This window comes from Haliotis cracherodii, unplaced genomic scaffold (genome assembly GCF_022045235.1).
Source record: "Haliotis cracherodii isolate W230 unplaced genomic scaffold, xgHalCrac1.p SCAF_13, whole genome shotgun sequence".
Taxonomy (NCBI): Eukaryota; Metazoa; Mollusca; class Gastropoda; order Lepetellida; family Haliotidae; genus Haliotis; species Haliotis cracherodii.
The window spans coordinates 2,273,916-2,300,366 of NW_027266268.1; the positions used below are offsets into that span (position 1 = coordinate 2,273,916).

Sequence of the window (26,451 nt, forward strand, 5' to 3'; positions counted from 1 at the left end):
TGGGATTGATCCCCGTTCTCATCATAGCAAAAGATGCTAAAAGATGGTACTGGTTACCTTGCCTGGTGCTTGGCAATAAGGGGCTAAAACAACGACTGGTCTACTTGGAGTCAGTTTACTGTGTCTGAGTGAGGCATTCATGTCAAACTGCGGCAGGGTATCTCAGTGAGCTAGCACTAAAGTATCAGCATTAGTCCGTACTAGTACTAGCAGTCACAACACGCATGCACACAAGCGCGCACTCACATCGCTATTCAAGTGCAATAATCTTGATTGCGACATTAGACCCCATTTCATTTCACCTGACCTCACCTCGCCTCACCATAGGGCGGTCGGGTTGCCTCGTGGTTAAAGTGTTCGCTTGTCACGTCTAAAACCCGGTTTTGATTCCTGACATGGGTACAATTTGTGAAGCCCATTTCTGGTGTCCCCCACCATGATATTGCTGGAATATTGCTAAAAGTGGTGTAAAACCTCACTCACTCACTCACTCAAATTATACCAGGATGATTTTTAACAGATGAAAGACATACAACCTGTGACTCCCTTGCATGCCATCACATTCATGTGGGTGGGCTGTCAGCATGCTCAGTATGTCACACAAAGTGACTTCATAAACTAGAACTATACTGCAATATAAAGTCTAATCCATGTTTTAGTTTTGCATTTAACACATGTTCTCCCACAAACCACCCCATAATCATCCATAACGTTAGTTGCTTACAAACATTTTTTAGGTTGGTGTTTGTCTTTCGTTAACCTGTGTATGACATGCGACTTCATGGGACCATTTAAAAAAAACCTCACAACTTTAAATAGTGTGTCAAATAATGATCACGATTATTAAGATTTGTTTCAACTATATTTTTTATATTGTAAACAGTACTGAAGAATCATTAATTAAATTTTCCTTTTGTGAGATTCTTTTTTTGGCACAATTTCAGTACAAGAAATAATGCACAAGAACCTTGAAACCATCTTGTGACACTATGATCACATGTTTCGTTTTTTTATCAGATGTGCATTGTGGTATATTGCACATGCTAGAACAAGCTAAGTTGTTGTAAACACTGATGCATGTTTTTTTGGCAATGTTTTGAGAAATAAACTTACAGAATTTCAAGGGTTACAAACAGCATTTTAATGGAAAAATATTTACAAGCAACGAAAGAATGTCAACTAGTTGACAATACAATTTTCCAATTGACAGTCAGGGTATTAAACTAATAATCAACTGGTCCTTAAGTCATTTAAGCCTTGGTTTCAGGGACCATGTTTTCATGATGTTAGTTACTGACAGGGTTGATGAAAATATACCTGAAGCACAGGCGGGGGCTCCTCATACAATGGATGATTAGCATTTGAATGACAAGATCTGAGCTGTGTTGTATACTACAAGGGTTGAATGATAAATCCTTGCCAAACTGCTTGTAGTTAAGGTAGTAGGACTAGTAGAAATTGGCCATTTTTAAGGGTTTTATATATATATTGTTTTATATTATATATATTGTTATCATTATAAGGACTAGTGGACTAAAAATGCTGCAAGGGTTGACTGATAAGGCCTTAGTTTGTAGCATAATACAGAATTACTGATAAGGCCTGACTGAACCCGTAGCATACTACGAGGGTGGACTAATAAGGCCTGAGTCTGTAGCATACTACAAGGGTGGACTAATAAGGCCTGAGTCTGTAGCATACTACGAGGGTGGACTAATAAAGGCCTGAGTCTGTAGCATACTACAAGGGTTGACTGATAAGGTCTGAGCCTGTAGCATACTGCAAGGGTGGACTAATAAAGGCCTGAGTCTGTAGCATACTACAAGGGTGGACTAATAAGGCCTGAGCCTGTAGCATACTACGAGGGTGGACTAATAAGGTCTGAGTCTGTAGCATACTGCAAGGGTTGACTGATAAGGTCTGAGCCTGTAGCATACTACAAGGGTGGACTAATAAGGCCTGAGTCTGTAGCATACTACAAGGGTGGACTAATAAGGCCTGAGTCTGTAGCATACTACAAGGGTGGACAAATAAGGCCTGAGTCTGTAGCATACTACAAGGGTTGACTGATAAGGTCTGAGCCTGTAGCATACTACAAGGGTGGACTAATAAGGCCTGAGTCTGTAGCATACTACAAGGGTGGACTAATAAGGCCTGAGTCTGTAGCATACTACAAGTGTGGACTAATAAGGCCTGAGTCTGTAGCATACTACAAGGATTGACTGATAAGGTCTGAGCCTGTAGCATACTACAAGGGTGGACTAATAAGGCCTGAGTCTGTAGCGTACTACAAGGGTGGACTAATAAGTCCTGAGTCTGTAGCATACTACAAGGGTTGACTGATAAGGTCTGAGCCTGTAGCATACTACAAGGGTGGACTAATAAGGCCTGAGCCTGTAGCATACTACAGAATTACTGATAAGGCCTGACTGAACTTGTAGCATACTACGAGGTGGACTAATAAGGCCTGAGTCTGTAGCATACAACGAGGGTTGACTGATAAGGTCTGAGCCTGCAGCATACTACAAGAGTGGACTAATAAGGCCTGAGTCTGTAGCATACTACAAGAGTGGACTAATAAGGCCTGAGTCTGTAGCATACTACAAGTGTGGACTAATAAGGCCTGAGTCTGTAGCATACTACAAGGGTGGACTATTAAGGCCTGAATCTGTAGCATACTACAAGGGTTGACTGATAAGGCCTGAGCCTGTAGGATCCAAGGGTTGACTGATAAGGCCTGAGCCTGTAGGATACAAGGGTTGACTGATAAGGCCTGAGCCTGTAGGATACAAGGGTTGACTGATAAGGCCTGAGCCTGTAGGATACAAGGGTTGACTGATAAGGCCTGAGCCTGTAGCAAACTTGAGGAACGACAGGGAGAGCCTTCAAGACGACCCATGTCCTGGAAGACACCAGAAATAATCCATGGAATCTACAGTATCTTGATGACGGATTGGCGAATTACTGAATGTCATATTGCTTGTTTGGTAGGCATTTCCACGAGAGAGCACATTCCAATTTTACAGAAACTGTGGCAATGAAGAGGACATAAGCTTGTTGGGTTCCATAAGCTCCTGACATCTGATCATCAAAAATGCACCAGGCACAATATGTTTTGTGATAATCTAGATCTGTTTGAGTACAAACAACAATCAAAACAATGGAAGCATTTGACATCACCAGCACCAAAGAAGGCAGAGACTGTTTCATCATGGTGGAATATCTTCCATAAGGCCAAAAAAATAAATGGAGCATATTATGCTGCACTTTTGAGGCAATTATGGGAGGGTATTAAAACTATGAGATGTGGGAAGCTGTGAAATGTGTGCTCTTCAAACAGGACAATGCGCCAGTGCACTATTGTCATATCAATAGTTACAATTGATGAGTATGTCTTTGAAGTCCTTCAGCACCCAGCTTATCCTCACATTTCCATCTGTTTGCATACATGGAAATGCTCCATCCGGAACCCATTTCCACCCGAACAATGCCATCAGCGGCGGTGGAGAATTTTTTGGACAGCCAAGAAAAGGGCCCCTAAGAAACTGGGATAAAATCCCTTCAACATTGTTGGCAAAATTTCATCAATGTGGAAGGGCATGTTAAAAACAACAAAACTTTTTTTACTTGTTTGTAGGTCAAGTCTTTCTATGTGAGGCTCAGAACATTTTAATCACCCCTTGATACTTGAAGAATTGATCAGATATTTTGAATCCTCCATTCATGTTTTGTGGATCTAACTGATTTTCTGTATATAATATATGGACATGATCTTGAGGATATAAATCATTTTTGTACTATAATGTTTCTTTTCTTTTCTTTTCAGGCAAAGGGGAATCTATCAGATAGTGAGTTGGATTTAACTGGCCAAAGTAGCCTGGTAGTAACCCTGGTAGTATCACAACTAGATTTGCGTGGTTTTACGATGCACAAATATGTGTCCAGTATACACAAATGTAGAGAATGGACTCAGAAATTAAATATAATTTGTCCCAAGGGAAACACAATAATTTTCACACTACCAACATGTACAGGGCATCAAGAACAGTCAGTCATGGTGTCTGTTATTACAGCCGTCGATCATGACCACTGTCCACATGGTCACTGTATTCCAGGCTCGAAAGTAATTGATTACCAAAATGTATAGTACACTTCACCATTTCATTACTTTACAGGACCCTCATATTGCCTGCAAGGACTCTTTAGAATTAATTATTTGGGGTCCCCTTTTTGTAAGTCTAGGTAAAACCTTGGATTTTTTATTTTTTATTTTATTGTTCACCATGAGGTTACTTATGTTTTGCAAAACAATTAATTATTGGAGATCAAAATTAGCTGATTTTCAAATACATCGTTTGAAGCATGGGATGTTTGATATATTTACAGCAGGTACAGTGGTCTCGATAGCAGCAAATGGCAACAGGACATTGTCATGATTTTATCAACTATTGGTCAGATATTCTGTTTCATCATCAAATTTTGAAAACGTCTCTCACAATTTCAGTGTCCCATAAATGAATCCTGAAACCCTGATTTGCAGTAGAATGTAAGACAGTACATGTATTTACTTCTGTCAAACGTTGTGGAGATCCCAGGTTTTAGTAGACCCCTTGGAGCCTATGCTGGTTGTAAGAGGCAACTGAATGGAACAGGTTACACACAATATCAATCACTGGATTGTCTTGTCCAGGCCTGATTATTTACATGCGCCATCATTCAGCTGCAATATTGCCGAGTGCTGTGCTAGACAAAAACTTCTGCCAGAGAAGACTTGTGAGTATGTAAGGTGTTTGTCTGTGGCAAGAGAAGGTTTGTTCTCTTCATTAGGTGAGGTGTTTAGCTGTGGCCAGAGAAGGCTTGTTCTCTTCATTAGGTAAGGTGTTTAGCTGTGGCAAGAGAAGGTTTGTTCTCTACATTAGGTGAGGTGTTTAGCTGTGGCCAGAGAAGGCTTGTTCTCTTCATTAGGTGAGGTGTTTAGCTGTGGCCAGGGAAGTCTTGTTCATTAGGTGAGGTGTTTGTCTGTGGCCAGGGAAGTCTTGTTCATTAGGTGAGGTGTTTGTCTGTGGCCAGAGAAGGCTTGTTCTCTACATTAGGTGAGGTGTTTGGCTGTGGCCAGAGAAGGTTTGTTCTCTACATTAGGTGAGGTGTTTAGCTGTGGCCAGAGAAGGCTTGTTCTCTTCATTAGGTGAGGTGTTTAACTGAAGCCAGAGAAGGCTTGTTCAGAGATACAATCTCCAATCACAGATGTTTTGTGTCCAGGTAAGAGTTTGCCGGTGGTTGATATTGGTTTATCTCGACATGGAGATGGATGAAGCCGGGCCAAATGGTCTTGTCTGTCCTGCCCCACCTTTAGTGGGGTAAATGGTTCCAGCATGTGAGAAGCACAGGGAGATAAAACAGCTTGCTTGTTTGTACTTCATGCACATTGATGAAATGCCCTTTTTCAGGAGCAGATACATCAGATTCACTAGATGGAGACAAACATGATTGTATTGGTAAGTGTTGATGGATTAGTTTTGTTATAGATCAGTAGTGATGTTTCAGGTTGTCATTCATATTCCATCTGTCAAAATTAAAATGTTGGTTGAAGGATATAGGTTTTCTGGATATAGAATATAGGTTTTCTGGATATAGAAATGATAAATACATGATATGGAACAAGTATTCTACATGTTATCTTCTGATGCACTGTGGTGCCCATCTGATTGGTGGGAAATAGATAAATACTCTAAGGTCTTGTTTCAGATGGGGAGGAAGAATCAGTTGAGTTCAGCAAGAGTCTCAGGAAAAGGAAAACACAAGGTATTCACTTCCTGTACGATAGCAGTAGTTACCTGTAACAGTGATGACTGTAATAGTTGTAGGTCTATAGCAGGGTGCTGGCTCATGGGAATCAGGAAGGATAGATCCCTTGTTTCCCGCATAGAAATGGGAAAGTGTGGAACCAAGATGATTGTATGTCATGGAGTAGATTGTTGTTCATCTGTATGAGAGTGAGACATACTGTCTGTCAGTTGGGTTGTACTGCAGTTGATCTGTATGAGAGTGAGACATACTGTCTGTCAGTTGGGTTGTGAGAGTGATACATACTGTCTGTCAGTTGGGTTGTGCTGCAGTTGATCTGTATGAGAGTGGGACATACTGTCCGGCATCTGGGTTGTGCTGCAGTTGATCTGTATGAGAGTGGGACATACTGTCTGTCAGTTGGGTTGTGCTGCAGTTAATCTGTATGAGAGTGAGACATGCTGTCTGTCAGTTGGGTTGTGCTGCAGATGATCTGTATGAGAGTGAGACATACTGTTCGGCATCTGGGTTGTGCTGCAGTTGATCTGTATGAGAGTGGGACATACTGTCCGGCATCTGGGTTGTGCTGCAATTGATCTATATGAGAGTGAGACATACTGTCTATCAGTTGGGTTGTACTGCAGTTGATCTGTATGAGAGTGAGACATACTGTCTGTCAGTTGGGTTGTGAGAGTGATACATACTGTCTGTCAGTTGGGTTGTGCTGCAGTTGATCTGTATGAGAGTGGGACATGCTGTCTGTCAGTTGGGTTGTGCTGCAGATGATCTGTATGAGAGTGGGACATACTGTCTGTCAGTTGCGTTGTGCTGCAGTTGATCTGTATGAGAGTGAGACATACTGTCCGGCAGCTGGGTTGTGCTGCAGTTGATCTGTATGAGAGTGAGACATACTGTCTGTCAGTTGGGTTGTGAGAGTGAGACATACTGTCTGTCAGTTGGGTTGTACTGCAGTTGATCTGTATGAGAGTGAGACATACTGTCTGTCAGTTGGGTTGTGAGAGTGATACATACTGTCTGTCAGTTGGGTTGTGCTGCAGTTGATCTGTATGAGAGTGGGACATACTGTCCGGCATCTGGGTTGTGCTGCAGTTGATCTGTATGAGAGTGAGACATACTGTCTGTCAGTTGGGTTGTGAGAGTGAGACATACTGTCTGTCAGTTGGGTTGTACTGCAGTTGATCTGTATGAGAGTGAGACATACTGTCTGTCAGTTGGGTTGTGAGAGTGATACATACTGTCTGTCAGTTGGGTTGTGCTGCAGTTGATCTGTATGAGAGTGGGACATACTGTCCGGCATCTGGGTTGTGCTGCAGTTGATCTGTATGAGAGTGAGACATACTGTCTGTCAGTTGGGTTGTGCTGCAGATGATCTGTATGAGAGTGAGACATACTGTTCGGCATCTGGGTTGTGCTGCAGTTGATCTGTATGAGAGTGGGACATACTGTCCGGCATCTGGGTTGTGCTGCAGTTGATCTATATGAGAGTGAGACATACTGTCTATCAGTTGGGTTGTACTGCAGTTGATCTGTATGAGAGTGAGACATAATGTCTGTCAGTTGGGTTGTGAGAGTGATACATACTGTCTGTCAGTTGGGTTGTGCTGCAGTTGATTTGTATGAGAGTGGGACATGCTGTCCGTCAGTTGGGTTGTGCTGCAGATGATCTGTATGAGAGTGATACATACTGTCTGTCAGTTGGGTTGTGCTGCAGTTGATCTGTATGAGAGTGGGACATGCTGTCTGTCAGTTGGGTTGTGCTGCAGATGATCTGTATGAGAGTGAGACATGCTGTCTGTCAGTTGGGTTGTGCTGCAGATGATCTGTATGAGAGTGAGACATACTGTCTATCAGTTGGGTTGTGCTGCAGTTGATCTGTATGAGAGTGAGACATACTGTCTGTCAGTTGGGTTGTGAGAGTGAGACATACTGTCTGTCAGTTGGGTTGTACTGCAGTTGATCTGTATGAGAGTGAGACATACTGTCTGTCAGTTGGGTTGTGAGAGTGATACATACTGTCTGTCAGTTGGGTTGTGCTGCAGTTGATCTGTATGAGAGTGGGACATACTGTCCGGCATCTGGGTTGTGCTGCAGTTGATCTGTATGAGAGTGAGACATACTGTCTGTCAGTTGGGTTGTGCTGCAGTTGATCTGTATGAGAGTGAGACATACTGTCTGTCAGTTGGGTTGTGAGAGTGATACATACTGTCTATCAGTTGGGTTGTGCTGCAGTTGATCTGTATGAGAGTGAGACATACTGTCTATCAGTTGGGTTGTGCTGCAGTTGATCTGTATGAGAGTGAGACATACTGTCTGTCAGTTGGGTTGTGAGAGTGATACATACTGTCTGTCAGTTGGGTTGTGCTGCAGTTGATCTGTATGAGAGTGGGACATGCTGTCTGTCAGTTGGGTTGTGCTGCAGTTGATCTGTATGAGAGTGGGACATACTGTCCGGCATCTGGGTTGTGCTGCAGTTGATCTGTATGAGAGTGGGACATACTGTCTGTCAGTTGGGTTGTGCTGCAGTTAATCTGTATGAGAGTGAGACATGCTGTCTGTCAGTTGGGTTGTGCTGCAGATGATCTGTATGAGAGTGAGACATACTGTTCGGCATCTGGGTTGTGCTGCAGTTGATCTGTATGAGAGTGGGACATACTGTCCGGCATCTGGGTTGTGCTGCAGTTGATCTATATGAGAGTGAGACATACTGTCTATCAGTTGGGTTGTACTGCAGTTGATCTGTATGAGAGTGAGACATACTGTCTGTCAGTTTGGTTGTGAGAGTGATACATACTGTCTGTCAGTTGGGTTGTGCTGCAGTTGATCTGTATGAGAGTGGGACATGCTGTCTGTCAGTTGGGTTGTGCTGCAGATGATCTGTATGAGAGTGGGACATACTGTCTGTCAGTTGCGTTGTGCTGCAGTTGATCTGTATGAGAGTGAGACATACTGTCCGGCAGCTGGGTTGTGCTGCAGTTGATCTGTATGAGAGTGAGACATACTGTCTGTCAGTTGGGTTGTGAGAGTGAGACATACTGTCTGTCAGTTGGGTTGTACTGCAGTTGATCTGTATGAGAGTGAGACATACTGTCTGTCAGTTGGGTTGTGAGAGTGATACATACTGTCTGTCAGTTGGGTTGTGCTGCAGTTGATCTGTATGAGAGTGGGACATACTGTCCGGCATCTGGGTTGTGCTGCAGTTGATCTGTATGAGAGTGAGACATACTGTCTGTCAGTTGGGTTGTGCTGCAGATGATCTGTATGAGAGTGAGACATACTGTTCGGCATCTGGGTTGTGCTGCAGTTGATCTGTATGAGAGTGGGACATACTGTCCGGCATCTGGGTTGTGCTGCAGTTGATCTATATGAGAGTGAGACATACTGTCTATCAGTTGGGTTGTACTGCAGTTGATCTGTATGAGAGTGAGACATACTGTCTGTCAGTTGGGTTGTGAGAGTGATACATACTGTCTGTCAGTTGGGTTGTGCTGCAGTTGATCTGTATGAGAGTGGGACATGCTGTCTGTCAGTTGGGTTGTGCTGCAGATGATCTGTATGAGAGTGATACATACTGTCTGTCAGTTGGGTTGTGCTGCAGTTGATCTGTATGAGAGTGAGACATGCTGTCTGTCAGTTGGGTTGTGCTGCAGATGATCTGTATGAGAGTGAGACATGCTGTCTGTCAGTTGGGTTGTGCTGCAGATGATCTGTATGAGAGTGAGACATACTGTCTATCAGTTGGGTTGTGCTGCAGTTGATCTGTATGAGAGTGAGACATACTGTCTGTCAGTTGGGTTGTGAGAGTGATACATACTGTCTGTCAGTTGGGTTGTGCTGCAGTTGATCTGTATGAGAGTGGGACATGCTGTCTGTCAGTTGGGTTGTGCTGCAGATGATCTGTATGAGAGTGAGACATGCTGTCTGTCAGTTGGGTTGTGCTGCAGTTGATCCGTATGAGAGTGAGAAATACTGTTCGGCATCTGGGTTGTGCTGCAGATGATCAGTATGAGAGTGAGACATACTGTTCGGCATCTGGGTTGTGCTGCAGTTGATCTGTATGAGAGTGAGACATACTGTCTGTCAGTTGGGTTGTGAGAGTGATACATACTGTCTGTCAGTTGGGTTGTGCTGCAGTTGATCTGTATGAGAGTGAGACATACTGTCCAGCAGCTGGGTTGTGCTGCAGTTGATCTGTATGAGAGTGAGACATACTGTCCGGCAGCTGGGTTGTGCTGCAGATGATCTGTATGAGAGTGAGACATACTGTCTGTCAGTTGGGTTGTGCTGCAGTTGATTGTATGAGAGTGAGACATACTGTCTGTCAGTTGGGTTGTGAGAGTGATACATACTGTCTGTCAGTTGGGTTGTGCTGCAGTTGATCTGTATGAGAGTGAGACATGCTGTCTGTCAGTTGGCTTGTGCTGCAGTTGATCTGTATGAGAGTGAGACATACTGTCCGGCAGCTGGGTTGTGCTGCAGTTGATCTGTATGAGAGTGAGACATACTGTCTGTCAGTTGGGTTGTGAGAGTGAGACATACTGTCTGTCAGTTGGGTTGTGCTGCAGTTGATCTGTATGAGAGTGAGACATGCTGTCTGTCAGTTTGGTTGTGCTATGTGTAGCGGCCATAAAATTTCCGAGTCCCGTGATGGGATTCGAACCACAGACCTTCTGACCGAGGTCGGACACCTTGTCCACATGACCAAAGAGGTTATCCCCGTCAGCAAGCTGACAAGGTAAGAATGTCATCTGTGACTTCACGCCCTGCTACATATGCATCATCTGTATGAGAGTGAGACATACTGTCTGTCAGTTGGGTTGTGCTTTTCTTCATCTGTATGAGAGTGAGACATACTGTCTGTCAGTTGGGTTGTGCTTTTCTTCATCTGTATGAGAGTGAGACATACTCTGCATCACTTGGCTTTTTTATTCCCTTGTATTACCCATGGGAAACTGGTCTACAGTTAAGTTAACTATGTTTGTCTTGAAGGGCGGCATAAATAGATCACGTTGTCACTTTGAGAACTGTCTGCTCATATTGAATTCTGTCATTACTCATACCAATCACTGGTGTACCTTGTCCAGACACCATTCCCAAAGTCTTTGCTGTTGCTATGTTACAGAAGATACAGAGCAGTGTGAAGCCACGACCACAACGATACCAGCAGAGGCTGCTGACTCAGGTGACACTGCCAACTCCTTGTCAGGTTCGTCAGAGCCTGATGCTATACCCTTATAATGACTGCTGTGGTTTAGGACCAAATGAAATATTTTCAATGCAAGTGTTACATCATGTATATATATATATATATATTTATATGTCTATTTATTAAGTTAGAGATAAGACCTTATGGAGAAGCCTTTGACTTCAGCCCGTGTTACTGACAGAGAAAATTTGCAATGTTTGTTGCAGGTAAGAAGAGGAAGACAGAGGAGGGTGTGGAATGTCCAATCACACCCGTCGTCACCATTGTGTCTGAACATCAGCCAACCCCTGTTGGCCTCAAGTCTTTATTACCAAGGAGTGTGACCATCCCCACTAGTCAGCCCAACACAGATACGCCCACCCCTGGCTTTGGGAAAAGTGCCAAATACATGTCCTCACCATTGGCTCTTCTGTCCAGCCAGTTGGCAGCTAGTAGGAGTGTCAACACTGTGCCCAAACCATGTGGCCCTAAAAACTCGGAAGCATTACGTGCCCTGCTGGTGTCTGGGTCCCCCTCCTATCTCCCACCTCGAGGTCCTGCAAGCATCACTGCAATGCCAGTGCTAGGCCAGGTGAAGCGGGAGGGCAATGCTGACTGCTTTAATGGCGAGAAGATTGTGGCTCCACATGGCCGAGAGACCAAGGTTGCATCAACTCCCAATGGTCTTTGTTACCCTGTGACCCCACCTAAAACTCCAGAAGACGGAACTGCATGTGATAACTCATCCCGCCCACCATCTTGTCCTGTAAGTTACTTGTTGATGATAATGATTTCATCCATACAGTTGTAATTTCTGCTTTTCATGCTGTCAGATTTTCCAAGTTCCACAATGCCAGCATTTCTTCTTTCCTTCTGGTGAAATGTTCAGTCAGTACTTGTACATAATGTCATGTTAATTGCTCTCACAGACCCCCAAACCACCTGCATACACTTATGTAAGTATTATGCTCATATTGTCACACCTGGCATTTTTCTTATTCTCACAGCTGCTGTAGGATTTATAAAACAATCCAAATTGTATGATGCCATGAATTTCATGATTTTTGTGCCAATTACAAATTTCTAAACAATACCTTTGAATTTCTTCGCTTTTTGATCTTGGAAGGTTTTCCATGACTCTTTTGGGTCAGTTACCTGAAAATAGTTGTTGTGTGGTAATTGGTCTGAAGACATGACTTCTTAGTTCCAGTAGTATGTTACAGGGTGACATGTGTGACAGTTGAGTGCCCTAATGTTGTTAGTCCAATATTGAAGAGACGCACAGTGATGACAGTGGAATGCATGATACTCTGTACCCCTTCCTGTGTCCCTATCCCCCCCACAGTGATGACAGTGGAATGCATGATACTCTGTACCCCTTCCTGTGTCCCTATCCCCTCCCACAGTGATGACAGTGGAATGCATGATACTCTGTACCCCTTCCTGTGTCCCTATCCCCTCCCACAGTGATGACAGTGGAATGCATGATACTCTGTACCCCTTCCTGTGTCCCTATCCCCCCCCCCCCCCCCCCACAGTGATGACAGTGGAATGCATGATACTCTGTACCACTCCTTGTGTCCCTATCCCCCCCATAGTGATGACGGTGGAATGCATGATACTCTGTACCCTTTCTTGTGTCCCTATCCCCCCCCCCCACAGTGATGACAGTGGAATGCATGATACTCTGTACCCTTTCTTGTGTCCCTATCCTCCTCCCCCCCCCCCCCCCCCCCCCCCTCACAGTGATGACAGTGGAATGCATGATACTCTGTACCCTTTCTTGTGTCCCTAATTCCCCCCCCCCCCCCCCACAGTGATGACAGTGGAATGCATGATACTCTGTACCCCTTCTTGTGTCCCTATCCCCCCCACAATGATGACAGTGGTATGTTTGATATATTGTACCCCCTTCCTGTAACACCCTCTCAACTTAGCAGTTCTTTTGAAAGTTGACAATAATTGGTTTTTTTAAATGGAGTGTGAAGACATATTCATTAATTATTGTACATCTGAAAAGCTTTGCGAGCAGAAAAATACTGCAAAAACTGCAAGCGACACACTTGCAATAGTTTCAAGACGCAGTTATTTTTGCAAACCAACCACAAAGAAAAAAGGAGGCAAAAAAATAAATAAGGAGGCCTATTTCTTAAATTCACTTCCACATGCTTTGGAACCAGCCAGTACGTGAATAAATAAATACTCCTTCACATCATGTTTCCCTAATTGCACACTGTAACTTAGTGTCAATAGTCTAATGTCACTAACCTGCCACATCTTGTCAAGTTGTTGACATAACACTGAGTAATTCAGACATACACCAGCCAGTCTATTCTGTAAACGCGCTACTCCAAGAACACATGCATCTATAGCTTACAACTCACTGACTGACACTGAGTTACTAGTTCATCATGCCGCCCCCAACGTATCAAATGCAACACCTGCAAAAGTAGCTTTGATCTTTGGTAATCTTCAACAGGGTCTTGTAAAACTTTCCAGACGCAGTTAAAGCTATTGTTAGATCCTTGCAGCAATTTCATTGCGCAAAGCTTTCCATATTTGCAGTATCTGGACCCATTTGCTACCATAGCTGCAAGTGGGATTTCACCTTATCACCCTCTTTGAAAGACATTTCTCTTGATTTGTGGAGTATCTTTCATAGGATGTCTATTTGTAGCCCACATGACTAAAGTCAAGTGAGATTATGTCATGGACTGTTTGTCTGGCGTCCAGGTCGGTCACTCAATGCAAACATCTTTTGCTCAGAAACGAATGGACACTTGAAGTTAAACTTTCACATGTTTGTTCCCACGAATGATGCCACCCTGATGTGTTCAAGAGGTTCAAGTCATTACTTGAGGCTGCCATTACTCAGCCATTGTTTTCCAAAGTGAAACGTGTGGTTGGTTGTAGGGCTCAACATAAATGTTTCCATTTTCACAGAAGATTTGACCTTTTTTTCTACCTTGCTCTTAAAATCTGTGGAAGACATATTGGCTCTGTTAACTTCTTCTCTGCTGAAATTAATGACAGGGAGCTAGATTTTGGCATGTATGTTTTCCTTATAATGGTATCATGTTTTGTTCAAATCTTAGAGTTTGGTATTTGTTTTTACTCTTCCGTTATTATGCAGAAAATATAGGAATATCAATGCTGAAATATTCAAGTGAGCTACAGTGTCACTATTTTTAGTATAGTGGCATAGGATAGATCAATGGTATATATGTAGAAATGTGATATAAAACACTGGATAATCGAGGATGAATTGTGACCACAGTAACAGGAACATCCTAAGCCAGGATATACCTTAGAGGATACTCGAAGTGTAGCATTTTTGTGCAAGTTGTACAAGTTCAGCTTAATGAAATATGAGTGTAATGACCCACCAGTCTATTGCAGTTGTTTGCATTACGATAGTACTAAATCGATAGGCGTTTCTCAAAGAAAAGAAATAGTCAATCCTTAAATGTAGATGTTGGCTGCAGACGGGCTGTGAACAGGAATGTGTTTGTGTTGTTTTCAGACCTCGGCCATGGGTATATCCCCAGACAAGGACATCATCCCTTTGTGCTGCTGTAAGATCAATGGTGCTTCTTTCAACAAACTGACATCGGGTGTGACCTACTGTCAGGCTCTGGACTCTGTGGATGGCAAGGTGAGCGGACTCTATATTCATGGCAGTATCACATACAGGTTAGGAACTCAACAGACAGTCATTTATCAGTCTGTGAATGTCTGTGTGTGTTGGTGCATTTAGTCTGTAGTATGCATGATGTTTTGCAGGTTTGTTTGTTGTTTAACGCCTTGCTCAGCAATATTCCAGCTGTATCATGGCTGTCTGTAATAAATAGGTGTGGGCTATACAATCCAGTGATTAATATCATGAGCATCGATCCACACAATTGGGGTACAATGACATGCATCAACGAAGTCAGCGAGCCTGGCCACTCGATCTTATTAGTCGCCGCCAATGTCAAGCATGGATTGCTGAAGACCTATTCTAACCCAGATCTTTATGGGTTTGTTTTGCAGGTAATGGGTTGCTGCAACAAGGTGAGCAACAATCAACTGGTGCGGCCTGCAGTCAAGATCCCTTTCATGGCGGTGTGCGAGGCCCATCGCAAGCGGCTTAAGTTGCATCAGTGCTGCCCAGGCTGTGGACATTTCTGCACACAGGTATGTTGATTGGAAGGCGTACATCTTACTTAACATTTTACAGGTCATAAAACTGTTAACTTCAATTTCAACCTTGAATCTGATGTCAGGTTGAAGAAACTGTAATATGAGACATGACATTTGACATGTGTGCCCATTGTTTCAGGGCAAGTTTTACCAGTGTCGGAAGGAGGGTGGTACATCGGTGCACAGTTTTCACAAGCTGTGCCAGGTGTTGAAGGATGGCAAGTACTACTGCCCTCATTGTGGGGAAGAGTCCGCCCAAATGGAAATCTGTTTGGGCTACAGTGATGCCCCACAGCCCATGGCCATTCTAGAAAACAAGAGCTCTTCCAGGAGGGCAGTGTGAGTACAGCACAAACCTCCACAGTCACACCAGTGAGGGGGGGTGAAGTGGAGAGGGAAGTTGTCCGCTGGTCAGTCACACGAGTGAGGGGAGAGAAGTTGTCCGCTGGTCAGTCAGACGAGTGAGGGGAGAGAAGTTGTCGGCTGGTCAGCCAGTAGTGAGGAGAGAGAAGTTGTCGGCTGGTCAGTCAGACGAGTGAGGGGAGGGAAGTTGTCAGCTGATCAGTCAGTAGTGAGGGGAGAGAAGTTGTCGGCTGGTCAGCCAGTAGTGAGGCGAGAGAAGTTGTCGGCTGGTCAGTCAGTAGTGAGGGGAGAGAAGTTGTCGGCTGGTCAGCCAGTAGTGAGGCGAGAGAAGTTGTCGGCTGGTCAGTCAGTAGTGAGGGGAGAGAAGTTGTCGGCTGGTCAGTCAGTAGTGAGGGGAGAGAAGTTGTCGGCTGGTCAGTCAGACGAGTGAGGGGAGAGGAGTTGTCGGCTGGTCTGTCAGTAGTGAGGGGAGAGAAGTTGTCGGCTGGTCTGTCAGTAGTGAGGGGAGAGAAGTTGTCGGCTGGTCAGTCAGACGAGTGAGGGGAGGGAAGTTGTCAGCTGATCAGTCAGTAGTGAGGGGAGAGAAGTTGTCGGCTGGTCAGCCAGTAGTGAGGCGATAGAAGTTGTCGGCTGGTCAGTCAGTAGTGAGGGGAGAGAAGTTGTCGGCTGGTCAGCCAGTAGTGAGGCGAGAGAAGTTGTCGGCTGGTCAGTCAGTAGTGAGGGGAGAGAAGTTGTCGGCTGGTCAGTCAGTAGTGAGGGGAGAGAAGTTGTCGGCTGGTCAGTCAGACGAGTGAGGGGAGAGGAGTTGTCGGCTGGTCTGTCAGTAGTGAGGGGAGAGAAGTTGTCGGCTGGTCTGTCAGTAGTGAGGGGAGAGAAGTTGTCGGCTGGTCAGTCAGACGAGTGAGGGGAGAGAAGTTGTCGGCTGGTCAGTCAGACGAGTGAGGGGAGAGAAGTTGTCCGCTGGTCAGGCATACAGTTAAATGCTATTGGTTAATTTCAATTGATCTTTTATTGCTTGCAGATATAAGACAAAGCCAACATTTGTGTATCCTCAACTTAAGGGGAAGGAGAATGAGGACACAGACATAGTGCCGCCTGTGACACACACTCTTCCATCAGCAAAGACCTTATCTTCAGGTAGGTCCGACGTACACAAAGACCTAATTTTTAACTTGTCCTGCATTACTCCTTAATGCATTCACTGCTTACTTTTGACAGAAATGAATCTTGTGATTGGTCCAGTTGATGAAAAGAAAAAAAGATTTCCATTCCAGAAGCATTCACAACTTCACCCCCCATTCATCAGCTGCCGCGTCATACTGGAAGTGCTGACGTCAAGGAACTTTCATATCGCTGTTGGTCACCAAACAGATAACATATGCTAAATTGGTCCCCAGTATTTTGATGTTATTTCTGTTCCTGTTTTCGGGCAGTTGCCTCTACAATGGCTCTTCACAGTTGAATAAGAGTGCCATCATGGAAGGAAGTTTTTTTAAGGTTAGACTGATCTTTTCCAGCCACTACATTAGGGACGTGGCTTTAGAAGACGTCGAGGGCTTTTGCGGTTTCGGACTGCTGGTTGTAGCCCAGCAGGTGACCACACTGCAAAGACAAAAAAACATGTCAGAGCCAGCCTTACCTGACTCGCACAGTTTTTCGTAACTCGCTTCTTAGGGGATTTTTTCCTGGCTTTACGCAGTCATGGCTTGGTAATCCAGGGTTTAGACCTTAACGCATGGTATTGTCTCTTACTGTTTGTTTACCCGGACATACTCTTGTTGCCTTTCCGTGGACCGGATCGGATGATCAGTTACTGATCTGTGCAGAAAAATTGTGCCTTATGCCTGACAAGACTGCATGTCGTGAGATTATTTACACATCTGAAAGTATTCCCACCTCCATTTCGTCGGATACAGATGCATTAAGGAGTAATGCTGGATATGATAGATATTTCTTATATTTGTATACTTATGCTGCATTACAACGTCTAATGGCCTACCAGTTGCAGGACCCGTGAGGATCCGGGGTAGGATAGGTCTTCAGCAACCCATGCTTGCCATAAGAGGAGACTATTCTTGTTGTAAGAGGCGACTAACAGGATCGGGTGGTCAGGCTCGCTAACTTAGTTGATGCATGTCATTGTATCTGAATTGCATGGATGATGATGTCATTCACTGGATTGTCTGGTCCAGACTCGAATATTTACAGACCGCCATCATATAGCTGGAATATTGCTGAGTGTGGCGTTAAACAACAAACAAACAAACAACACTGTATGAGAGTGAGACATATTGTCCGGCATTTGGGTTGTGCTACAGATTTTCTGTATGAGAGTGAGACATAAACAACAAACTAAACAACAACAATATAACAATCACAGACCTGCCTCCCCTTGATAACTGCAGACAATTTACGTGACCCACAGTAATATGAAAGTTCTATGACGTCACCACTTCCCATATGTTGTTGCAACTGATGATTAGGGGGTCCTTCTTCTGGAATGGAACAACTTTTTTCTTCTGGACCAATCACAGTATTATGTCTACATTGGGCTAACCTGGGTATTATATCTACACTATGCTAACCAGAGTATTGTGTCTACATTAGGCTAACCTGGGTATTATGTCTACACTAGGCTAACCTGGGTATTATGTCTACATTGGACTAACCTGGGAATTATGTCTACACTAGGCTAACCAGAGTATTGTGTCTACATTAGGCTAACCTGGGTATTATGTCTACACTAGGCTAACCTGGGTATTATGTCTACACTAGGCTAACCTGGGTATTATGTCTACATTAGGCTGACCAGGGTATTATGTGTACATGAGGCTAACCTGGGTATTATGTGTACATTAGACTAACCTGGGTATTATGTCTACACTATGCTAACCAGAGTATTGTGTCTACATTGGGCTAACCTGGGTATTATGTCTACATTAGGCTGAACAGGGTATTATGTCTACATTAGGCTGAAAATGGTGTCATGTCTACATTAGGCTGAACATTGTATAATTTCTACATTAAGCTGAACATTGTGTTATTTCTACATAAGGCTGAACATTGTGTCATGTCTACTCTAGGCTGAACATGGTGTTATGTCTACATTAGGCTGAACATTGTGTTATTTCTACATTAGGCTGAACTTTGTGTCATGTCTACACTAGGCTGAACATGGTGTCATGTCTACATTAGGCTGAACTTTGTGTCATGTCTACTCTAGGCTGAACATTGTGTTATTTCTACATTTGGCTGAACATGGTGTTATGTCTACACTAGGCTGAACATGGTGTTATGTCTGTCTTCAGAGGGGCTCCCCTTGGGTCCGTCCCGGCACCACCTGGAGAAGATGCTGGTCAGCCTCACAGAAGAAAGGTGAGTGTTACACTGATGTGCACAGGGAATGGTATCAGTGTTCTCAGTGGCTGACATGAGCCCAAGGTGAAGAGCAAATGTTCATAAACATTAAATATTCCATAGTAGTATCAAATATTTCCCATTTAATTATATATATATTTTTTATTTATGATTGTATTTGACTGATAATATTAAATGTTATCGTGAGCACGCAACACTGGAACTACCATGTCAACAAGACCGTACTGAGTTACTCCATTTAGTCCTGTTATAACACTATCTGTTTATAACAAGTGTTCATTGTGTATGTGGACTGATGTTTGTAAACCATTTTATTAAATTTGTTCAAAATTTCATTCATTGTTTTACGTTAATTTCAGTTAGCTCTTGTGTGAAGTGACTGTTCTTTACAGCAACCAGTCACATGACTGATATTGATGCCTTGAAGTAAACTTTAGTTTACAGAGAATGGACACATATATCATAAATGCCACACTTTGACTTACTGAAAAACATATTTGATGTAGTTCGACTGTTAGGCTGCATGTCAATGAAATGGTAAAAGGTCTAATTGTTCCCCATGCAAAAGAATGTACGTCAATAGCAATCAACTGTTCCAAAGTGCTACTCTTATTGTTATTATTATTATTATTATTTTAATTTTATATATATGTGGTAAAAGCTGCAACTAAAATAACACAATATTGTAGTATGTGATTTCTAATAAAACAATAGTTTCAAATAGATTTCTGATCGTTGCATCAAAATACTTTGAAGTTGTATTATTGTGTATTTTTTAACCGAATCACCGGTAGATGGTAGAAAATATGTGTTCACATGATTGCTATTGCAGGTGAGAAAATATACACTGCAATCTTAATTTCTGTATATGAAACAATGCCTAGCAGAACTGGAAATACAATTTAATTGGTAAATTATCATGTCTACTGATATTTTATCTCAGATCTCACAGTTGTTGACCAATTTAAGTTTATCACCTGAATTCCCTGAAGGGATACGATTTAGCATTATAGTTTTACACACATAATATGATGTTGACCGATAGCGCTTGGTCATCCTTCCAGGTCATATGTATACACTAATCAACAAAATAAAGCAAATGTGAGTCTATATTTTATATGGCCTCCACCATGGTCTAGTGGACCACCCGGAGAGCGGAAGATTGGGGTTTCGATCCCCGTCCGCGTAATACAAAAAGACATTGAAAAATGGTACCCGTTGTTACCCTGTCTGGCGCTTGGCTTTAAGGGGTTAAAACAAGGACTGGTCGGCTTAGAGTCAGAGTATACTGTGTCTGAGTTAGGTATTCATGTTAAACTGTGACATGGTATCTCAGTGGGAAAGCACTATAAAATCGGCATTAGTCTGGACTAGTACAAGTAGCCACACACATGAGCATGCACATTACTGTATAAGTACAACAATTTTGAACATGACATTAAACTCCATTTACCTCGCCTCACCTTATGTTAACATCCTTTGTAATGTTATTTGTTCTCAGGTTCTAATATCAGGCAAGAACTTTCTAAAAAATATCCGGTTTGCAAATTTTAAAAAGTCTGGTTTGAAATTTTTCAATTCGTACTATCTGCAGACAAGTCTGGCGCAATGACAGGTTTCCAGATCCCTGGTTTTCATCATTGTATTGTGTGCAATGTAAAATATCGAAAAATATCGAAAGATTCAGATTTTAGACAAAATACAAAATATTTTTACAGGTTTGACCGCCATAGACCCCTCCATAAATCTGTGATTCATTACAGCAAATAATGCAATTTAGACATATAAATTTTTTGTTTGTGTAATAAGAAAGGTTTTCAAACCTTTCTTATGAAACCAGATCTTCAGTAGCCATGATGTGTTGTAACATTTCATTTTTGTAAATAAAGGGAGGTAACTCTGCAAAATTATTCGAAAACCTATTTTATCTCCCTTGGACCACTAATTTCCGCTGAAAAAAATTAAGATTTCCATCTTAATGTTTCCAGATATTTGTTGTTGGTCATAATGCAAATATATTTTTTTAACTTATCCTGCTTTAATCCTTAACACATTTACTGCAGAATTTTGACAGAAAGACGAGGCTGTGTGAGGTCCAGCTGAAGAAGTTGTTCCAACTAGTTCTGTGGCTAATGCCATCACACAGCGCCCAAGTAATGATGTCACATATCTTCACATTACTGCTTGTCACCCAGACTGACAAGTCCTGTATAATAAGGTGTCCTTTTTTTACAGGCATCCATTTTATTCTTCTTTATTTTCACTCGCCACGAAGTGGAAGGGGATATAGAAATGGGTGCATTCTGTCCGTTTTTCGGAACCATGAGAGATATCTTAACCAATCTTGGTACAAGATAGGTCTAGTGGTGAACTGGTGCCTTTTGATAGTTTGGGATTCTAAAAAAAATATTTTTTGGGTTATCATGGCAACGACTTTGACTTAGGCTGAAAATGGCGGTAGTCCTTGTTTCCAGTGCAGATCTTGAAAACTGTATGATATTTCTTCACCAAACTTGGCACATAGATAGGTCTAGTGGTGAACTGTTGCCTTTTGATAGTTTGGGATTCTAAAAAAAATATTTTTTGGGTTATCATGGCAACGACTTTGACTTGGGGCTGAAAATGGCAGTAGTCCTCTTTTATGGGGCAGATCTAGAAATCATACCATATTTCTTCACCAAACTTGGAACATAATGTCATCTCGCAGTATTGAATACATTTCCTTTCTTGTTGGCAAGTTCTGCATTGATTGTGTGTATGTTCCTCCAAAAGTCTCATTCACTTACTAACTTCATGAAGCAACTTCAGGATCTCTCCAAGCAGTATAAATGTGAACATGTCCTAGTTACTCAGGTTCCGAACTGTGATCTGACTGAAAAACTGAAGCTTGAAGATTTCTTTAACATACGGAAAATGACTCAACTCATTCACTCTCCAATTCATTGTCTTGGAGCTACACTGGACTTGTTTTCTGATCATGCCAGTGCTGTAGCATTCCAGACTCCAGTCTACTACTCAGATCATCAGAAGATTGGTGCTGTACTTCTCAGTACACCTCATGGTGACCCCTGCTCTCATTGATCTCTATGTAAAGTAAGAACTCCCTTACTTTTCTGATTATTGTTTAAGTAATAACATGACCCATTACAAATATAACAGTGTAACTGATCTTAAACCTACTCAACTGTATAAACACTGCCTCCTATCCTGTATATATTCTTGTCAACCATAATCTGTACTTCACTTGCTTGATAACGGTGTTAGAACCAACACTGAAACGTCGATCCTAATTGTAATAAAGAAGTTGTTCGTCCATATGTCTCATCCTTACTCATTACAAATACAGTTACGTATTCTATCATAAACTACAGATGGCAAAACACCAGTAATAACTTTTTTTAGGGCTGCAATTAGGCTATTACTAAAGGTTCAGTGAACATAGTTCACAGGAGCTAATGCATTGCACACAACCAGACATGTCATATTGGCGGGGGATATGAGTATTTCATGCTTGTTCAGCGTTTATTGTGAATTATATCACTGTTATGGCATGTGCCTTCAAATTTCATAGAATTTTACTGTCGCATTAATATTTTGGACATGATGGCAGCTACAAGTCACTGAAAAATCATGTGCTTTGTTGTTCCAATCAGCCATTTTGATTTGCCAAGTGGTCAGGTTCTTGTGTTGCACACTCTTTGTTCTGTTTTACAGCTTTGTAATTTGCTATATTGTCTTACCTGAAGCTTGCAGGTTTGCAAAGTAAGTGTTTTTCACTTTTCTATTGCGTAATTTTACACTTTAGCCACCGTGTTTTCTGGGTTCAAAATGACTGTAATTTCTTTTTGTGTTTTGTACATCTTGTGACTATGGCTCCTGCTTTATAGGTGATTTGTGCTTGCTTGTTGTTCAGCACTTGTCAGACTCCCAAGAGACCCTCCCTCCCGAGAATTGTACCACGCTGCACGACTTGTCACAGCTGTCCCAAGTTGGGGTGGATGCCCTCACAGACGTCCACACCTAAAAGAGCTGTCCCTCCTATGCCTCAGACACTGATGCCTCCTCAGGGGCTGATGACTTCTCTTACGCCTATGATCTGTGTGATGCCTGCATTTGACCAAGTGCATCCTACGCCGTCAGATCCTACACTTGTGACTCTTCCTCAAGCACCTGTGTCTGCTGCGCACCTGGGATTTGGTCTGCCAACAGCTCCAATCGGCTTCCCTCCAGCGCAAATGCTGTTCCTTAAAAGGCAGCGTGCATGGATGCATTCGTTTCTGCAGTCCATGTTGCAACAGTCCCTTGAGCCTCAGATGTTTCCACCACCTGTAGTGCCTGCACTTAAGCCTACACCTCCTGCCCATTTACGTCCAAGGCTTTGTCCTCTTAGGGAGCATCCTCCAGGGGCAGCCCCCAAGTCATTTCTTTCCAGAAGCCGTTAACCTGTGTGCAGATCATATGGATTCCACTCGGACTCCTCTGAAGGTTCTATTTTGCCAAAGTACGACAAGTCTTCCACTGAGAAGGACACTAATCTAAGCTGTAACCAAGTCCCTGATGAGATGGTTGACTTCTGGCCGCCGTTACTCCATCACCTGACCTGGGCATGGATAAACAAGACACTTCTTGGGCCAAGCGTTCCTCCATTCTGCGTCACGTGTCAAGAAACTGACTAACTGTACCCGATTTTTTTCCGGAATTAGGCCAACTGACCTATGCTAGCCATGCAGTGCACTTTCACAGATTAATTTGCATGATTACTTGTACATAATGCTGCAACCAGATTATCAGATGCCTGTCGCTATATGCATCAAGGTGACCGAGTCACTAACTTCAGTAGACCTCCAATAACAACAAGAGGAGTAACGAAGCACCACCTTTTGTCACCACAATATGACCCTTCATTGTCACCTCAGTGTAAGAACTATAGTGCTTTTATGAAGCCCAGGACATGGAAATCGATAAAAAATTGTATATATTCAGCCTTATCTGCGAGATGCAGCTCAATGTTATGATTCTTCCTACGACTGTTACGTTAATGCGTCATTAGCTTACTTAGTCAATATGGGACCTGGCATAGGTTCGCAGACAAACACAGTTTCCCATGTATTGTCGAGGCAAGACACGATCAGAACCCCCCCTGAAGTTGATGTTTCCATTTTAGTCTTGTAGACTAAATCAGCAAACGGCTCTGCCACTGCTGTTTACCCTTTGCCAGTCTAACAGTTCTTGGCGCTGTTTATCAGGTGGCAGAATCCGTCGTTCCCCTTCGACCTACCATCCTTCCTCAAACCTCATCTCTTGTGGTTGATGGTGGAGTCAAATGTCTGAGGAGGGGTCTCCTTGACAGGGCTCCTCTCTACAGGGATTGGGCGCTCATCTGGTGGTCCAGACAACCCCAGGGGTGTAGTCCAACATTCAGCCTACAGGGCACATTAACAACATGGAACTGGAAGTGCTCATTCTGACGATATTCCACTGTGGTTTAGTGTCTACTCACTCAGGGATTTCTATGATGACTAGTTGCATTCTTTTGAATCCTTTTTCAAGGAGAAACATCAGGATCCCACTTCAGTTCCCCTCAATTCTTGGTTGAATTCCTTCTGTTCATGGGCAGCAAACTACACCTCAAGGGAGGCACCATCACTACCTACCTGGTAACCATTAACTTGGTGTTGGCAGTTCTGGAGGAACATAAAATCACGAAGTTTCTGGAACTGCAAGATTTGCCGTGCTCCTTCAGCCTGCAGATCAGAAGGCGAAGTTCAGACGTCCTGATTGGGAACTTAGGTTTCTGCGATTTTCCTCTTGGCTCTAGCCGTGGCGGCAAGGGTTGGCATGTTTCATGCACTCAACATAATCCATGTCTGATTTGAGGCAGGGCACAGTGAACCTTTCTCCACGGGCTGTGCTGGGACTTCATTGTCAAGAATCAACTAACTCCCAGGACCACCTGACAAGTCCTTCACCATCCCACCACTCTCCTCGTTTGTGGGTGCTGAAGATGAGGTGAATCTCCTGTGGCCAGTTTGTGCCCAGAGGGGTTTTATCCGCCCAGAAACGACTTTTCATCCTCGTCTCCAGAACATCCACGACAGAAGTCAGTCGTATCACATTATCCTTATGGTTACATGTAGTCATCCTTCAGGCATATGAGGCTGCTGGCCTTGATCCTCCCAGGGCCTACAACCCTCAAGAGATCTGGGCGGTCACTTCTATGATGGCTCTCAACATCAATTGCTCATTCAGATCCATCATGGAAGGATGCTTCTGGAGATCCGACACTGTCTTTGAGGTACCTGAGGGACATGAGCTTTGAAGGCATAGGAGGCGTACAAAGTTTTGGCCCTCTGGTCGTTCCCCACCAGGTCACCAATCCCAGACACCATTTAGACACTCAAGTTTTCCAGAGCTGGTGTTTTCAACTCGTGCATTGTTTGCACACCAGATAGGTAGGTCTGTATGCCACAAGCTCTGTAAGTTGGTCTTACATTATAGCATACGCTATTTTGAATAGGTCTTTTACCTGGACTTCCTACATTCCTCATACTCTCGTCATTCCTCTGGCAAGAATGGTCTCCTGGTTTCCAATCATAGCAAAAGGATGTCATGACAGCTACCTGGACCTCTGGCAAGGTTTTTCTGAGGATCTTAAACTTAGATTCCAAGACGGAAGTTAGTCATAATACAATGTTATTGTGGTCATGCACAGCCATCCTTCAGGCTTATGAGACCGCTGGCCTGGATCCCCCTAGGACAAACGACCCTCAGGGTCACCAACCCAAGATACCATTAACGTCTCCAGCAGACCAGAGTTGGCCTTTCAGACTCTCTTGTAATTGCACCCCGCATAAGGAGGCTCACATACTGCAAGCATTGGCTCGGTAAGGGAGTCTAAAACTTGAGCATAAGCTATTGTCTACTGATATTCTTTGCCTGGACTTCCTCATACTCTTGTTCTCCTCAGGCAGGAATTATCTCCTGGTTTCCGATCATTACAAAAGGATGCCGTGACGGTTGCCTGGACATTTGACACGGGTTTTCTCAGGATCACATCTGAGGTATGCTCACCTCTGTACCATCCCAATTCAGATGCATTAAGGAATAATGCAGTATAAGTTAAAAAATTAGTAAAATTTAAAGATGTTTTACATTTGTATCATTATCCTGCATTACTTTGTCTAAGGACGCACACATCGCAGAGCTGCCTCCCATGATGACTTAAGATGTTATGATCAAGTAGTAATGTGAAGATGCATGATGTCACCACTTCCGTGGTCAAGTGGCCTCTGTGTGGTGGGATTAGCGACACAGCTAGTTGGAACAATTTCTTCTTCAGCTGGACCTAAGGCAGCTTCATCTTTCTGTGAAAAACCTACATTAAATGCATTAAGAAGTAAAGCAGGATAAGTATACAAATCTATAAAATATTTGAATTTTACTGATTCTATTTCAGGCCAAAGAAGTACAGGAATTTATCAAAGAGCATGTACATGCCAGCCTACGAGGGAGACCTGGAGAAACTGCTCTATATGCTGAGT

At 43.2% G+C, this 26,451-nt stretch overlaps 1 protein-coding gene across 3 annotated transcripts in view; it reads left to right on the forward strand.

The window, feature by feature from the left end:
• The window catches only part of LOC139459487 (histone-lysine N-methyltransferase EHMT2-like), a 91,010-nt gene that overhangs the window by 22,892 nt on the left and 41,667 nt on the right, over window positions 1-26,451 (forward strand). The window contains exons 3-13 of one of the 3 annotated variants that reach the window (XM_071240934.1): window positions 3,827-3,848; window positions 5,448-5,495; window positions 5,746-5,802; window positions 10,925-11,008; window positions 11,215-11,753; window positions 14,511-14,642; window positions 15,020-15,163; window positions 15,309-15,508; window positions 16,554-16,669; window positions 18,841-18,907; window positions 26,367-26,449. In XM_071240934.1, coding sequence (XP_071097035.1) covers window positions 3,827-3,848; window positions 5,448-5,495; window positions 5,746-5,802; window positions 10,925-11,008; window positions 11,215-11,753; window positions 14,511-14,642; window positions 15,020-15,163; window positions 15,309-15,508; window positions 16,554-16,669; window positions 18,841-18,907; window positions 26,367-26,449 — 1,492 coding nt within the window. The remainder of the gene's footprint in view (window positions 1-3,826; window positions 3,849-5,447; window positions 5,496-5,745; window positions 5,803-10,924; window positions 11,009-11,214; window positions 11,754-14,510; window positions 14,643-15,019; window positions 15,164-15,308; window positions 15,509-16,553; window positions 16,670-18,840; window positions 18,908-26,366; window positions 26,450-26,451) is intronic. The other 2 variants (XM_071240935.1, XM_071240936.1) reach the window with 2 other exon arrangements.